General features: G+C 40.4%; 1 protein-coding gene across 1 annotated transcript in view; it reads right to left on the reverse strand.

Moving 5' to 3' along the window:
• Positions 1 to 16,217, reverse strand: part of ATP8A2 (ATPase phospholipid transporting 8A2) — a 587,729-nt gene that overhangs the window by 128,087 nt on the left and 443,425 nt on the right. Inside the window, exons 31-33 of the mRNA XM_090273780.1 lie at positions 8,260 to 8,321; positions 7,670 to 7,726; positions 6,696 to 6,803 (exon numbers count right to left, since the gene is read on the reverse strand). Of these exons, the coding sequence (XP_090129906.1) occupies positions 6,696 to 6,803; positions 7,670 to 7,726; positions 8,260 to 8,321 (227 nt within the window). The remainder of the gene's footprint in view (positions 1 to 6,695; positions 6,804 to 7,669; positions 7,727 to 8,259; positions 8,322 to 16,217) is intronic.

Consider the following 16,217-nt stretch of genomic DNA (forward strand, 5'->3'; position numbering starts at 1 on the left):
TGAATAGGAAAGAAGTGTGATGTGGGTCACATCAACCCAGACTAATTCTGTTGATCATGCACACTTTGCACTGAAGCAACCAGCAAAAGTCGGTGCTAGTCCCATTCCTGACTGCAGAAAGAATCTGAAATCACTTCTCACTATCAGTGAAGACCTTTTTGTTCTAGTTTTAATTCTTTTCAGCTCTTGTGATCGCCTCTCACAGGGAATAGTGTGGGGACTCTTTACAGAAGGCAAACACATACAAATGGGGGACCTGTGGATGACAGTTACAGAAACACGAGAAACCAGGAAGTACGTGCCCCCTTCATTTTGCTCATATTTTTCTTTATTCAGGTAATAATGTCCTTCAGAAATACAGTGTGTTCTTTCTTGTAAGTTAGTCTTTTAAAATTTTTTTTACTGATTTTTAGAGAAAGAAAGAAAGGGAGAGCTAGAGAGAGAGAAAGAAAGAGAGAGATAGAGAGGTATCAATTTGTTGTTCCAGTTATTTTTGTATTCATTGGTTGCTTCTTGTATGTGCCCTGACCAGGGATCAAACCCACAACCTTGGTGTATCAGGACAATGTTCTAACCAACTGAGCTACCTGGCCAGGGCTAAATCAGTCTTATTAATACACAAAACATACAAGTTTAAAAGCCAATATGTAAATTGACTTCAACAAATAATTTCTCCAAGCTCAATACACAAGAAAGAAGATGACAGCAAGTTATTTCTTTCAAAGAGGAAAGTTCCTCCTGATGGGACTTCCTACCTCATAAGGCTGAGCACTTCTTATACTAGTCAGGACACAGGCTTCTGATATATATTACTTGAGGTTAAAAGGTCTTACTCCATTCAATAGTGTTGCTGTATTCCAATATCACTGTATTAAAAGTAATTCCAATAAGCTTACAATATTCACATTAGGTGTCACTGGGATGTTATTATCTAAAACCCTAATAATTGCAACACTAAAGTAATTCTTTACCAAATCTTGAAAAACAATCTACAAGCACCCAACTTCCAGTGTAGATATGTAATGTTAAAACCTTAAGCCTATTTTTAAAAAACCACCTATCTCTTTGGTTGACCGTATACTTGTGAATATAAAATAAACAACCCAACATTCAAATGTGGTGACGAGTGTTCCCTGCACACCTGCTGCTCAGAAAGTGCAGAGGACGCTGCCTGGTGAGCCTGCGTGGGAGGCGGCTTCAGGGCCAGCTCCATAAGAGTCATTTTTTGGTCTTTCTCTTCCATCTCTCACAGCAGCAGGTGGATTCTGGGTCCCCTCTTTGTGGCTGAACAACCCTAGGCACCACATAGCAACTAGGTCATGAAAAAGAGAAGTCGCTTTTTTGTGGATTTCTTTCAGGAGCAAACAGGCTTTTTTCCCAGAACATGCCAGCGAACACCTCCTCGCATCTACTCCGGGTTTCTGAGCCACTCTGTAAGGCACAGGGCCAGGATCACGCTCTCCGGGAGTTAGGGGTGCAAATGACTTCCCTACAGTGCTGAGCTTCCTGCGCAGGCATGTTGTGTGGATACAAACTGGGCCCCTTATGAAACAGTGAAGGAGCATGGCAGGTGGGGACAAACAGCCATGTTCCCACATCACAAAAAGTTAACCTGAGGACAAAGCCCTCTCAGACTGGCGTCTACCCTACAGAGACATTCTGGAACCATAGCTGAGCCTAGACAGTGATCGACATGACCATCACCACTATGTCTCGGCTTACCTCCTGAGCACAGGCAACTTGGAAACAAAATCACTCTTCTGTGTTTCATATGGAAAATACCTGGGCCTGGGATTGTACTAGGCTGTACAGTCCAGAAGAAGGCAATTGCTTAGGGAAGATTCAAGGATGGCAAATGGCAACAATTTCTCCATCTGTTTGCCTTTAGTCCATTGGGATTTGCATTGTCTATACACAAGCACGTATCTGAAACTCCAAAGTAAACCTAGTCCCGTATTTAGGATTAAAAAAAAGCCTGTCATATGCCAGAAACTGGCTGGAGCCTGGAACTTGGCACTGCAGACAGAGTTAGCAGTTTGTAGGTTTTGAAGTGAAAGTTTTTTCCTCCTGTTTTACTAGCAATGAAAAGAATTTTAAAGAAAAAGCACCAAAGTTGGTGAGAAGTATTTTTCCATGGTGAGCGATGTAATGTCTTTTGGGATAATCCTCTATTTAGAAAGCTAGATGCCTTAAAGTGGTCACTGGCACTATGGCTGTATCTTACATAACCAGAACACATGAGAAATATATCCATTGTGAATATTCTAAATACACTATTTTCTCCTTTAACACCCAGCACTGGCTTACACATTGTCATGGAATAATGTTTTAGGTGTTTTAGAGCAGTACTTCTCAAACTTAAAGGGAAGCATAGCATGGAGATTTATTAAAATTCAAAGGCTGGGGCCCCACACCCAGAGATTCTGAGTGTGTGTGTGTGTGTGTTGCAAGTTTGCATTTTTTGTTGTTGTTGGAGGGAGGCTGTCATTTTAACAGGCAACCTAGATGACTCAGATGCAGGTGGTTGATGGCCCTTAAAGAGAAACATCACATCTCGAACCTATAAAATATTAAAATTCTATGGCCAAAAGAACTGGAAGTTTAAATCACAATATTTCTATTTATAAAAGTTAAAAAGTAATTGGTCACTCCAGGGAAAACACAAGTCTGCATGTTATACATTCCCCACAGGTTAGCTTATTATATCTCCACCACACTCTTCTGAGGTAATTGGGGTGAGTGATATTATTTTGACTTTGCTGAAAGGATCTCAATGCATGTTAAATGATTTACCGAAGGTTACAAAGCTAATTGGGGCAGGTTGCTTGACTTTTAAACAGAGGTCAAATAGGACAGCATCTCCTTTGACACTCCTAAAATGAAATGCTCTGAGAAATAACATGAAGAAAATATAAGCATATTTCCTGATCCAGTTGTAGGTCAAGTTCTCATTTCTCTAATTCAAAACTCTTCTTCAGCAGACAACCTTGGGCTAAAGGAAGTCTGTCATTCACCTTCAAGCATTGGCTTTGGGGACACACTATAGAAAAGCTTATTACCTACTATTACAGTGAAACCTCATCATACATGTTTCCCAGCTGAGGGCTTTGTTATTATCTTCAGGATATAACCTGAGTTTTTAATGCACTTTAGACCTAACTTGGGTCTAGAAAAATGGAAAAATAGGGTGCTCCTTAAAATCCCACAAATGTTGCACATTTTCAGGAGAGGAAGTATACAGATGACTTTTTTGATTTCGGAAACTTTGCCTGGGACTTCCTGGCTCATTGTCTGGTTGGGTTTCGGGCACCTCACCATGAGGTGCTTTAGGAAAGATAAAGACTCTTGGATGGTGGAAAATCACTCTCATTCTACAGCCTTCCTTTCCTTTGCCCTCAAGGGAAAACGTGCCTCCCCCCTCATGAGAAAAACTCCAAATATAATGAACAAGACAAAGAAATATTTAATCAAATTAGTTTAGGAAACTCCAGCAGAAACAATGCATCTTTTCAACAGCTTATGATGTTATGAATAGACAACGTTTTATGTGTTGAGTCTGTCTCCAGCTCCTGGGTGAGAAATGCCGTTTGCCATTAGACACTAGTTTCATTCTAGAGCTCAAAGGAACCATGTTCACTTGCCAAAATCCTGCTGCTTCATAAGCTAAAAAAATAGTTTATAAAAATAACTATAAACATTCATATGATGATAATGCTGACGATGAAGCCGTCTTTTCCCAGAGTACCCCTTACTCCTAAGCACTCACCAACTGTTTTAGCTCAGCTCCTATAACAAACTACCATAGACTGGGTGACTTATCTGTAATACACACTTATTTCTCTCAGTACTGGAGGCTGCAAGTTGGAGGTTAGGGTTCTGGTGAGGGCCCTCTTCCAGGCTGCAGACGTCTGGCTTCTCTTGGTTTCTTTGCATGGCAGAAAACTAGTGAGCTAGCTCCCTTGCCTCTTCTTCTCAGGGCACTGACTCCATTCATGACCTCATCACCTCCCAAAGGCCCTACCTCCAAACACCATCACCTTGGGGGTAGGACCTCAACATATGAATTAGAGGGGGACACACACATTCAGTTCATAACATCAGCCTAGAACTAAAGGGATGGACATGGCCTGGGCATCTTTTCAACAGCCCCCCAAAGCAGTCAATTCCTGTTACTGACTATACCTGGGCCCAGTTCCCATCTTCCTTTGGAGGCAGCAGGAGACTAGATTTCAGGCTAGTTTTAGCCACTCTCCACCCATGCAATGTTTTGTAAGTGTTAAAAAAGTTTTTTAAAAATACTAATCTAACACTTTTCAAAGAGTGAGCAAACCATGGGCAGCAGACTCCAAGTAAAGAGAATTACAGTTGGCTCTGAGGTAGTCGTCCGACATGCTGGCCCCACCCTCAGCTCTCCCAGAGAAGGACTGCAGGTGGTGAAGGGCCCCTTGAACACAGACATTGGCAATCCCGTGACACAGAGACTACATTAATCTTCTCTTTCAATGTCTAATGAAAGCCTCAGTCTTAGCCAGCCACGTTCAATTTCAAAACGTCACTTGCCTCATGGAAACAAACCAACCAACAAAAAAGTTAAAATGACATGGTTTATGTAAAAAATAAAAAGTTTTTATACTAAATTGACATGTGACTTACTATTACAATTTCTTTGCTTTTAGGTGGTAGGAATAGCTCATTAAATTTCTTCAAAAAGTCCCCAACTATGGAAATTTCACCATTAAGCTGAACCTTCGAGCCACACAGACCAGCATGTGACTCGAACAATGTAAATGTGGCATGTTAGTGGCTGTATGTAAATGCGGTCCCCTACACTGTGAGTGTCTTCCTCTTGTTGGGAGTGAGAGTCAACGACCAGCCTCAGAGTGTCTCTCTGTGGAGGGCACTGGGAGGGGCTTTCAAAGGGACTGGCTTTGTTGGCCAGTCAGTCACATATGAGCTGAGCCCATCTTCTCAGCTGTCACTCTCCTCTAGCTTAGAAAACTGTCCTCAGCAATAGCTGCAGTCCCTTTTATTGTCCTGCACAGTAAAATTCCCAAATAAAATAGTCATCATACATTACCCACCCTTAACCAGAAGAAAGGGGACCTAAAACAGATATCTAGACACTGACACCTTACCAAGTGATCATCATTGTTGTAAATACTTTCCTTGACTTGCTTTTTGGAGACAAACCACATTGCTTGAAAATATAACTGATTTCCCTAAATGCAAAATGTCTCTTTGCTGGGAAGTGCTCGTTTTGCTACACAAGAATCTCCTGGATTCATTCACTGTTCTGTAATTTCCTCTGTCACTTGGATTTGAAAAAAAACTGAGAAGTGTGTGTTTGTCCTTGTTCCTTACAGAAAGCAAAGATGCATTAGGACACATAGAAGCCCACTCTAGTGGACCATGTCCATCCTGCCCAGCACTCACACACTGAGGAGGCCCCGGGCACCCTGGGGTACATCAGCTGACTGATTTACCACGTAAAAGAGACAAGCAATGCCACCTCTGGGTTGTCTCACATGAAACAGCTGCTAGACATGTACCTGGATTGGAGTAGACCCAGGAGTTTTGGCTCATTTTTGTGGAGTAAGTAAGGCAAAGATGATAGTACCCAGATGTGCCTTGCACAGGCCTGCCCCCAAAATATGTATTCCTGGGCCAGGAATACCAGTGGATACAGAGGAAGCCCCAACCTGCAGTTCTCTTCTTCCCAACCTTGGTCCTGTCCAATAGCACAGCATCCGCATGCAAATGTAGGGCTACACCAGTGCAAGCAGCCAATGGACCCAGTGCACACCCTTTGCAAACAGCAGCCCCTTGGGCTCAGTGGTGCTCCCATTGGCTTGGATCTGGGCATAGTAGCAGGAAGGCTTGGGAAGTGGGATTTTGGCTGTTTGTGAAGGAAACTCAGGGTCTTAGGGACCCAGGGAATGAACTAGAAGTGGGGGTGCTGGCTCTGGGCCTGGAGTGGCTGGTCCTGCAAAGCTTCATTTATAAACTGAGGAGGTTCAGAGCACATGACTGTCAAGCTCCTCTCCAGGCCTGATCCTGTGGGAGTCTAAGATTCAGTGTATCATTTCATTGCTGATGGCTCAATCTCAAGTGCTGGACAATGAAAATATAAAGAAAAGAAAACATGAAAAAAATTCAAAGAAGTGTGAAAATCTCAAATCTTAGCCTCTCTAGTTCAAGAGATGAACAATGAGATATTTTGATTAATTTATGATCTGGTTAACAGAGTTATTAGCTTTATCTCTCACAGGTGACTAATGATCAACTAATCAGAGTATAACTATACACTTAACATCAAAACCACAATCAAAATATTCATTGTATTATGAATGACTTAAAATGCCTCCAGTTTTCCAAGAGCCATGAACTACACACATCAGAACAGTGTGTAATTAACACAGAGTTCATTACAGAAATGTGGACATGCTGGGTAGACCAGAGGACTTAAGTGGACAATTTTCACAAGAGTTAAAATTTCAAATGCCATTTATGTGGACTGGACAACCTCTTCTAGGTGCATGATTTATTTTGTTTACCTCCTGATACATTGTGATGGCAGCAGGCAACACCAACCTCTCCTGAAGTTCATCGTCATCATGAGACACAGAAAGCCTGGATACAGCAAAGTGTCATTGTCATGAGACATGGAAAGTCCACTCACAGTTAGTAGCACTGACCTGTCCTTTCATATCTGGAGCAATAGGAATGGTGGGCCAGATGGTTGAGTAGACACCAAAAAACAGTAGCCAGATCAGCATGCTTCCCCAGACAGCCAGATGACTGAACTACAGAAGAAAACACACACTCAGGCAGGGAAGATGCTGGCATGCGAGGCCACCTGACTTTGCCTGTTGTACGAGCCCTTGGGCCAAGAGAGCTCTCTTTATGGAAGGGTTCTGACAACTCTCCGGTCATTGGAGAATTCAATTCTCCCAACTTCCTTGTTTTCAAATGTTTAGCAATGAGTTCAAGTGACAGTGGCCCGAACTACCCTGAAGACAAAGGTGCTTTGGCCACCACAGCTGACCTTCTTCTAGAGCCATTCCGTGGTGTTGGCAGGACCATCTCATTCCTCACCAGTTGTTCTAATCATAAAACAATGATATAATCCCCAAACATTGGAAATAAGCAAAATGTGTAAAACTGGAGATTTAATACTCTCTAATTACGAAAAAATAATTGTGTAAAAACATACTTTAAGGGACAGAAAATGACCATGATGTATTTTTAAGTGAAAAAAGATGAAAAAGTTCCATGTTCCATAATGTATTATATTTTTAAAAATACATAGAACAAAGTCTAGAAGGTTAGGTAGCAAAGTGTCAATAGTCACTTTCTCTTGATGCTAAAATTATGAAAATTAAAAGTTCTTTTTTTGTCCTGTATTTTGCATGTATTTTTTTACAATGAGCATATACATTTGAAACAAGATGACTGTTAATAGCTTAGAGCTGTATTAAGCGCCAAGCAAATGAATTTTCATGAAACTTTGGATTGCAAATTTGCCCTGATAGAGATCAAACCACAATTTTTACATGCAAAATTTAAAATAAGGTAGCTGGATATCGCTTATTGTTTTTCCAAGGTTTAAAAAGGTCTCATACCAGGGAAAATATCTACAATGAAGAGAATAATTCTAGAGAAAACTCACTTTAGTCCAAGCTGTAGTCTCCAAACCAGCTTTCAGACAAACAGTGACAACAACATACTGTGAAGAGAAAGAGGCATTTGGGAAACTGTGTTATGCTCAGTGAGTTATTTTTACTTCGCAGGAGACATCCCAAGTGTCTCCTCCAGCCGAAGCTCCTCCCAGGCAGCTGCACTTGGAAAGTGCCGTCTAGGCAGCTAATTCTCTGGGGCCCAGTTCAGGGAATATAGGCAGGTTTACTTCAAGAAAAGCCCTCATTTTAGTGAGTTGTCTTACAATAGTTCCTTTTGCTCTTTACTTAACCTGGGAGAATTGGGAGAAATCGCCTTCGTTAGGGTTCTTCCACACCCACCTCCCCTACCAGGTAGAAGTAGAATGGTCATTTGAAGAATGGGGAAATCTGTTAATCATTGGGCTAGAGATCTTGACTCTGCCTAATCTTCACCAAAAATGAGGTAAACATTTCACAACCATTCTGAGCTTTAAGGAGTCTAGAATGTATAGTTTAAAGATCTGAAATAAAGGGTTTCGAGAGGCAGAATCCATACCTCCATTATTTAAGGATGGTTCGGCACACAGAGAAATAAACTTACCGTGTAAACAATATTTCCAACAAATAAGTAGTCTGTGGCGTGACCGTTAGCCAACACAGTATCTGAAAAACAAAGAAATTACTACTAACCACCAGACCACAGCACGACACTCTATTTCATTCAGAATGTAAAAGCAAAACTTTAGAAACATTTACCAAAATGTAAAGAAATTTCAAATATTATATCTGTGATTCTGAATTATTTTTACTATGTACTTTCTCCAAATGAAGGAAACAAAATCGGTTTCCAATAAACCAAACAACCAAACAACTGATCTGCATTGAAATTTAGAGTTTTATAAAAGTTAAAATCTCCCTTTGTTGGGTTAAAAATAGAAATAGAATAAGGACATGTTAATCTGTCTTTACTAATGGCAGTATGAGACCTTTTCCAAGGGTTCATTTTCTACTCATCTTTAATTTCTGAAAAATTGGAATTATAGGTCAATGAAAGAAAACTACATGAATAAAAAAATCATTTCATAATTGCTGAGCTCAAAGAATTTTGGAGGACGGTCTCTACTCTTGTTCACATATGCAACTACATGACCTTCTGGAGTCTAATAAGTTGAGGGAAGGTAAACACCATGATGCGAGATGTCATGAAAATACAACTAGGATTCTGAGGCTTTAATTTTCACATCTTTTCCACTTGTTGCTTTTAAAGGATGACTATTGCAAAGTATATAATACTCACTAAGGCAGAACTTGAATAAAACAGTCTAATTCATGTCAGCTAGCCTGCTGTGAAAACTCTGGTTTTTATCCTGAGGGGTCAAAGCCTGTTTTAAGATTGGGCATAGTTTCTTTGGATGACATTGCCAATCTCCTTTTACTCTATTTTATGCTCAAATTCAGACCTGTGGCCTCTAGGCCGAGTATATAGGGGGTTTTATGTTTAAGTTTCCAACAGAGTAGTTGCTACACACACCAATAATTAGGTTCACAAATTTACCCATTTGCTTTTTGAAGAATCCTATTAAAGAATCAAAATCTGCTTAGTTTTCTAAAACAGCGTAACAATCAAGTCTCATCATAGCCAGAATCTAATAATCCTGAAACCCTGATCTAGCTCCAGGGCATGCCTTTCCTCCTCATTCTAGATGGTAAATTAACCACAGAGTGAATTCATGGCTGAAGCACAGACAGACCTAAACTGAGGGACTGCAGCTGGGAAAAGCAAGGGTCATCGTGGGAGGCGGGGCTGGGGGCAAAGAGAAAGAGAGATGTGGCCACTGACTTGAGAGGAATGATATGAGAGCTTAAGGAGAGTAAGGGAGAGGCTAAATTAGCCTCAAGAAGGTAACAAGTCACTGTATTAGCAAATAGCTATTCAAAACTGTGGGGTTCACTTTTCAGTAACTGGCCCCAAGATTGTTTTAATAACAAATGTGACATTTTTAAAGGCATGCCTCAATAAAGAAATATTTGAGATTAGACCGGAGACCATTTATTTGATTCTAACATAGATTATAGCCTTAAAACGGGTAACATTATTCCTTCTTTATACAACAAATATTTATTTGAAGTCTATTTATGTTAAGTATTATTATGGGAACTAGGGAGACAAGATCCCTATCTTCCCATAGCTGACATTATATAGTGAGGGAGTCAGAACATAAACACAAATAGATACACAACAAACTGGCAGGTGTAGTAAGTACTATAAAGAAATACAAGGTAGGGTAATGGAACAGAGTGACAGAGGCTGCTCTTTTAGATGGGGAATCCAGGAAAAGTCTTGTGAAAGTAACATCTGAGCAGATATGAATAGTATGAAGAGGTAAATTAAATGAGTATCTAGGGGGAGAGCATTCCAGTCAGAGGGGAATTGCCAACAGTCTGAATATAGACACATGGATGAGCTCAAAAACCATCACAAAGCCCAGTTTGGCTGGTGACACTAAGAAATGCTCAGACAGAAAGGGCAAATTAACATAGGCCACAGTGAGGAGTTGGGGTGTAAGTGCTAATTGTGATAGGAAACTGGAGAATTCTGAGCAGAGAGGGACATGGCCTGAGTGATGCCGTCAACAGAATAGTTCACCTTTCATGGTCAAACAGATCCTGGATACCAAAACTAGGGTAACAATGAATGCAATGACAGTGTGGGAATGACAGTAGTAATCTGCCCAGGAGGGTGAAACTGGTATGTATAGAGCTGCGTCCAATATGGTAGCCACTGGCTACTGTAGTTGTTTACATTTGAATTAATTCAAATGAAATAAAATAAAAAACCTCAATTCTGCCAGGGGCAGGGAAGGGGGATGAAGATAAAGAGGAGTTATTGTTTAATGTGTACAAAGTTTCAGTTCAGGGTGATGAAAAAAGTTTGAAATAGATCATGGTGATACAGGCACAAGATTCTGAAAGGAATCCATACCTCTGAACTGTACACTTCAAATGGATCATAGAACTAAAACTACACAACTTACTCTTGGACAGATTAAGTAACAGAGGAGTAATATGGCCTTAGATTTGGCAATGTTTTCTTAGCTATGACACCAAAATTGCAGTGACAAAAGAAGAAAATAAATAGGACTTCATCAAAATTAGAAACTTTTATGCTTTAAAGGATACCCTCAAGAAAGTGAAAATACAACCAGCAACATGGAGTATTTTCAAATATTTATCTGATAAGGAACTTGTATCCAGAATATATATATAAAGAGCTCTTAAAACTCAACAATAAAAAGACAAATAACTCAATTTTAAAATGGGCAAAGGATTTGAATAGACATTTTCCCAAAGACATACACATGGCTAGTAAGTACATGAAGAGATGCTCGACATCATTAGCCATCAAGGAAATACAAAACTAAATACACAATGAGATAGCATTTAACACCACTACGGTGGCTATAAAAAAAAAGGTAATAACAAGAGGTGAAAAGAATGTGGGGAAATGATAACCCTTGTACACGGCTGGTGGGAAAATAAAATGACGTAGCTACTTCAGAAAACTATCAGCAGCTCCTCAAAAGTTTATGCATCATTACCACAAAACCCAGCAATTCCAGTCCTAGAGAAGTAAAAACATATGAATAAAACATACAAAAACTTGCACATTGATGTTTATAGCAGCATTATTCACAATAGCCAAATGCCATCAACTAGTGAATGCATAAAATGTGGTACATCCATACAATAGAATATTATTGACAACAAGGATATAAGTGCTAATACATGCTACAACATGAATGAACTTTGAAAATCTTATGGTAGGTGAAAGAAGTCAGTCACAAAAGGCCATATATTGTATGATTTTACTTGTATGAATTGTTCAGAAGAGGCAAATCTATAGACAAAAAGTAGATTAGTGGTTGTCAGGGGAGAAATGAGGAGTAACTGCTAATAGGTATTGGGTTTCTTTTGGGGGGTGATGAAGATGCTCAAACATTGATTAAGGTCATAGTTGCACAACTCTTTGAATATTTTAAAAACCATAGAATGTACAATTGTATGATATGTAAATTATATATCAATAAAGCTGTTATTTTAAAAAAATCAGTTCTTTGGTCATGCTGAGTCACAGATCAATGCTCAGTAGCTGCAAGTGGCTAATTACTACATTAGACAGCATAGATACAGACATCTCCATCATCACAGAAAATTCTGTTGGACATTGCAGATCAAAGTGGGTATGTTGGAGGTAGAAAGAAGTGATAAAATTGGCACATATCTTGAAGACAGAGATGATAGGCTTCGTTTATCATTTGGATGTGGGGTGGAAAAGAATATAAGGAACCCAAGAAAATTTCAAGGCTTTTGGCCTAAGTAACTAGGTAAACAGTGGTATCATTTACTTGAGATGGAGAACATGGGTTCTGGTCATATTAATACAGGAATACTAATTAAAATAGCAGCACATGAAAAGTTGGTACAAAGTGATCAATACTGTAAATTCACAATACAAGAAAAGATGGCTATGAAACATGACACCGTGAACACAAGATTTAGAGGTAGAGAGAAGGAGTTGGGTTAGTAGGGAAAAAACCAGTAATCAGAGGGGATGACTTTGTCCTATTCCTTCTCTCTCTTTTATTTATTTCTTTATTATCTTCATCCAAGTACATTTTTTAAAATTGCTTTTAGAGAGAGAGAGGAACTGAGAGGAAAGGAGAGATAAACATTTATGCAAGAGAAAAGCATCAACTGGGTGCCTCCCATTTGCGCCCTGACCGGGGACTGAACACACAACCTAGATATGTGCTCTGACTGGAAATGAAAGCTGCAACCTTTCGGTTACGTGATGACGCCCCAACCAACTGAGCCACAATGACCAGGGCTCCTTTTCTGCTCTCTTGTTCCAGATCTGCCATTATTTAGTTAAAAGATATTTGAGGTTCTGAGTCTGTTTTCATATCTACAAAATGGGGGTTTTCTATCAGATACAAATGATGATGACTGAGGTTCCTGAAAGGATAGAGAATTTTAAGATTCTAATGTCCTTGTTCTTAGCTGCTAAATGAGCTCCATGTATTTAATGGTAGAAACTCAAGAGTTTCAGATCTTCCTCCTGCTCAGTGCAGCTTAGGCTGTGTTTCCCAGTCTCAGTCTCATCCGATGTGTCCATGAAGGGAGGAGACCAGGCATTTTAGTTGAGAAGAGCAATGATCTGAGCACCCCAGTTCTACTCACATCAAGCTCTACTGGAATCCAGAGAGAACTCTGATCAGATAGAAGAGTTAGAAAGGGTGGGAAACTCATTTGAAAATCAAAGTGTATAATTATAGTGTGACAGCTTTTTGAATTTCCTTTTACTACTAATATTTCAAATGTTAGCTGATTTGTGTACTGAAGAGAAATATACAAAGCATTTGTCTATAAGAAGTGTTTTGAATTTTATGAATTTACACAAAATAAACAGAAAATTGCTATACATCATAAGAAATTCGACATTCAAAATAGATAACATATGTTGCTCATTATATGACAGATACTGTTCTAAGCACATTACATATAGTAGTATATTTACTAATGTATATAATATCCCCCCTGGCTGGTTTGGCTCAGTGGATTGAGCGTCGGCCTGCGAGCTAAGTGTCGCTGGTTCGATCTTCCAGTCAGGGCACATCAGAGAAGGAAAACTCTGACTCCAAAAAACCTCCGCTGCCTTGCGGCATACCTCTTCAGGGGAAAGGCTAAGGGAGTAAACCCCGACAGAAAATCCGGAGCCGGAGTCCCTAAGGCGGTTTGACGTTGTAGTCAACACCGGCAACTCCTGCGGCGCACCTGAAGCCAAGCTGTATTGACTCCGTCTTTCCCTTGGATCCTTCAGCTGCGAAGAGAGGGGGGGTCTGCTGCATGGGCAACAGCAGACCCTCCATATCACCCTGCCCAGGCTCTGTAGCTTCAGCTTCACTGGAGAGGACACTCCAGCGTCATCACAAGATGTCGATACAACACGGGAGGAGACAGATACCGTGTCACTCCCGAGTTGGACTGCACAGCCATTCTTGGCGGTGCAGATAGACTCTTAAGAAGCTACACCATCGTCTCTCGAGACGGACGGCTGCCGACTGCGACTGATATAATACCCTAACATATTATACTTACTAATATGTAACGCTAATACATAATACTCTAATATATAACACTAATATTTGTAATACTCCTTTAATATATTAATAACTATATGAGTTAGTATTATTATCTGCATATTTCAGATGAGGAAACTGGGGAAATGAAGAGAAATTAAATAACATGCAAAAGGTCACACAGTAAGAAACCATAAAATTGGTAAATAAGTGTTTGTTTTCATTGACTGAGTTAGAAAAATGGACCTCAAAGAATTAAACAAGACAACTCCAAGGGGAAAAATAATTAGAATAGGAAGCACTCCTTTGAAATACCAGTACTTAGTGGGAAGAAACTTTCTAAGGGAGAATTCAGGTATACAGAAAATTAGGTTCACACGATATAATTCTGCACCACACGAGGAAATATACACAGCACACAAGTCTGGCAAGCAGCAGTAACTCCTTGAGATCAGAACTTTTACTCTGAGTTGGGGAGTGCTTCCTTAGGCTAGAGTTTCAACCTTCTTGGCAATACTGACATTTTTCTAGAAAATTCTCTGTTGCAGAGACATTGTCCCATGCATTGTAGGGTGTTTGGCAACATCCCTAACCTCAACCCACTAGATGCTAGTAGTACCTACCACCTAACTGTGAGGACCAAAAATGTCTCCAGACATTGTCATCTTTCCCAGGGACAAAATCCCCCAGATTGAGAAAAACAGCATCAGAAGAAAAAGAAAAGAGGGTCTGTAATAAGAACAGAGAATGCACTCTGAAGTAAGAGTGTCCACCCTATGAAGGGAGCCCCTTTTCTCTGCTCAGCCCAAGGAAGAGAGAATGTAGTGGGGCCTATTCTCTCATACAGCCTGCAGAGAGACAGTGTGAGGCTTCAGTACAGTGTGATGCCACTCACGATGCTTGGTGGCCTTTGAAAGGTGGCAAACTCTGATCACCTCCAGGACTGAGGGCTCACTTAGGAGAAGCGTGCCTCCACGGAGACTCCTAAGACCACCGAAACCTGGCATTTTGGCATGGAGAGAAGAAATAGATGGGGGAATCAAAGGGCACTTTCCAATGTTAGATTCCAGAGTTCTATAATGCATTCATTTCTCACGTGTTGTGATAGGAAAATGCTACTGGTGTTAAATAAGATATTTACACATGGGGTTATTTGAATACACTTAAGGTAATGGTTAGTGAAGGTTGGATTAACCTAACATTTTAGTTCATCATCTCAGAAGGATAACTCACCATTACATTTTAGTTTTCTGCTCAGGAAAGAGTATCTCTTGTCAAAACTAATACCATCTGGAAATATAATAATTTATTCCTTGGAGGAGAAACTCCCAAACCAGTTTGAGATTCTAGGACACGCCAAGTGCCTCTGAAAAGACAGTATCTTCTATACAAGTCACAAGTCACCACACTGTACACCCTGTTGGGGAAATTCCCATGGAATGGGTTGTTCTCTTATAGGTTATATTTCAACTGTTCTAGAAGCAAATCCCTGTGGGCATCATTCCTTGTTAAAACTTGCCAATAACATACCCCTGAAGGAGAGATCGAAGTCCTATGAAATCCTTTGTGGATGAATGCATTAATAAGCCACAGCTTGCTGGTAACCCCCAGCTGGAAAACCCTGCTTCCATTGTCCAGGTTTATTCCTAAAACTTGTTGTTGCCAAATTATTTCTTCCCACTTTGCTTATTCTTAACTGTACTGTGGTGATTCCAACACTCCAGTGAGCTAAACATCTTTTCTGTTGTTTAGCTGTTTTAATTTTAGTTAGATATTCAAAATCTCAAGTGATTATTTTTTGAGAGTAAAAGTAACCCTCAAACCAAGGTGAGTAGTTGGATTCCCCAAGCTAGCCTTCAGAACATCATTCAACCCCATCTGTGTAAATGTAGTAGAGAACATTACTTCAGACAAAGCAGCATGAGGTAGGATAGAAGGATATTTGGGAGGAACGAGGCAGTGAGAAGGGAAAGAAGAATTTGGGCACAAAAGCAAAGCAGCCTGCACAGAGGCCTGGAGGGGACTCCAGCCTGCCTCCGGCCCTTCCCCAATGGGATGGTGAGCACCCAGGTGGGGGTGGCGTTGAGGTAGCAGGTGGCAGACCAGTGAGGTCAGCAGGGTCCAAGCCTTGCAAGGTTCTAAAAAGGTCCCTGTAAGAGATTCATCAAAAGTGCATGTGGAGAGCTGTGATCTCATCAAACCTCTGTTTTCTCACTATAAGGAGCCTGACCTAAACCCATCATTAGTACACAAAGGCTACCAGCCAGGGGAGGGGTAAGAAGTAACCCGCCTGTTGCCTCAGAATAGTTAGCATTTAACTGAACAATCTGAGACCAATCAGCCTTTTGCAAATCCAGGATCAGATTCACCCAGATGAGGGCTGAAATGAGAGAGGAGGGCATTACCTACAGCTAGTGCA

Source organism: Furipterus horrens, unplaced genomic scaffold (genome assembly GCF_987537825.1).
Source record: "Furipterus horrens unplaced genomic scaffold, mFurHor1.1.pri manual_scaffold_4, whole genome shotgun sequence".
In the NCBI taxonomy this organism is placed as follows: Eukaryota; Metazoa; Chordata; class Mammalia; order Chiroptera; family Furipteridae; genus Furipterus; species Furipterus horrens.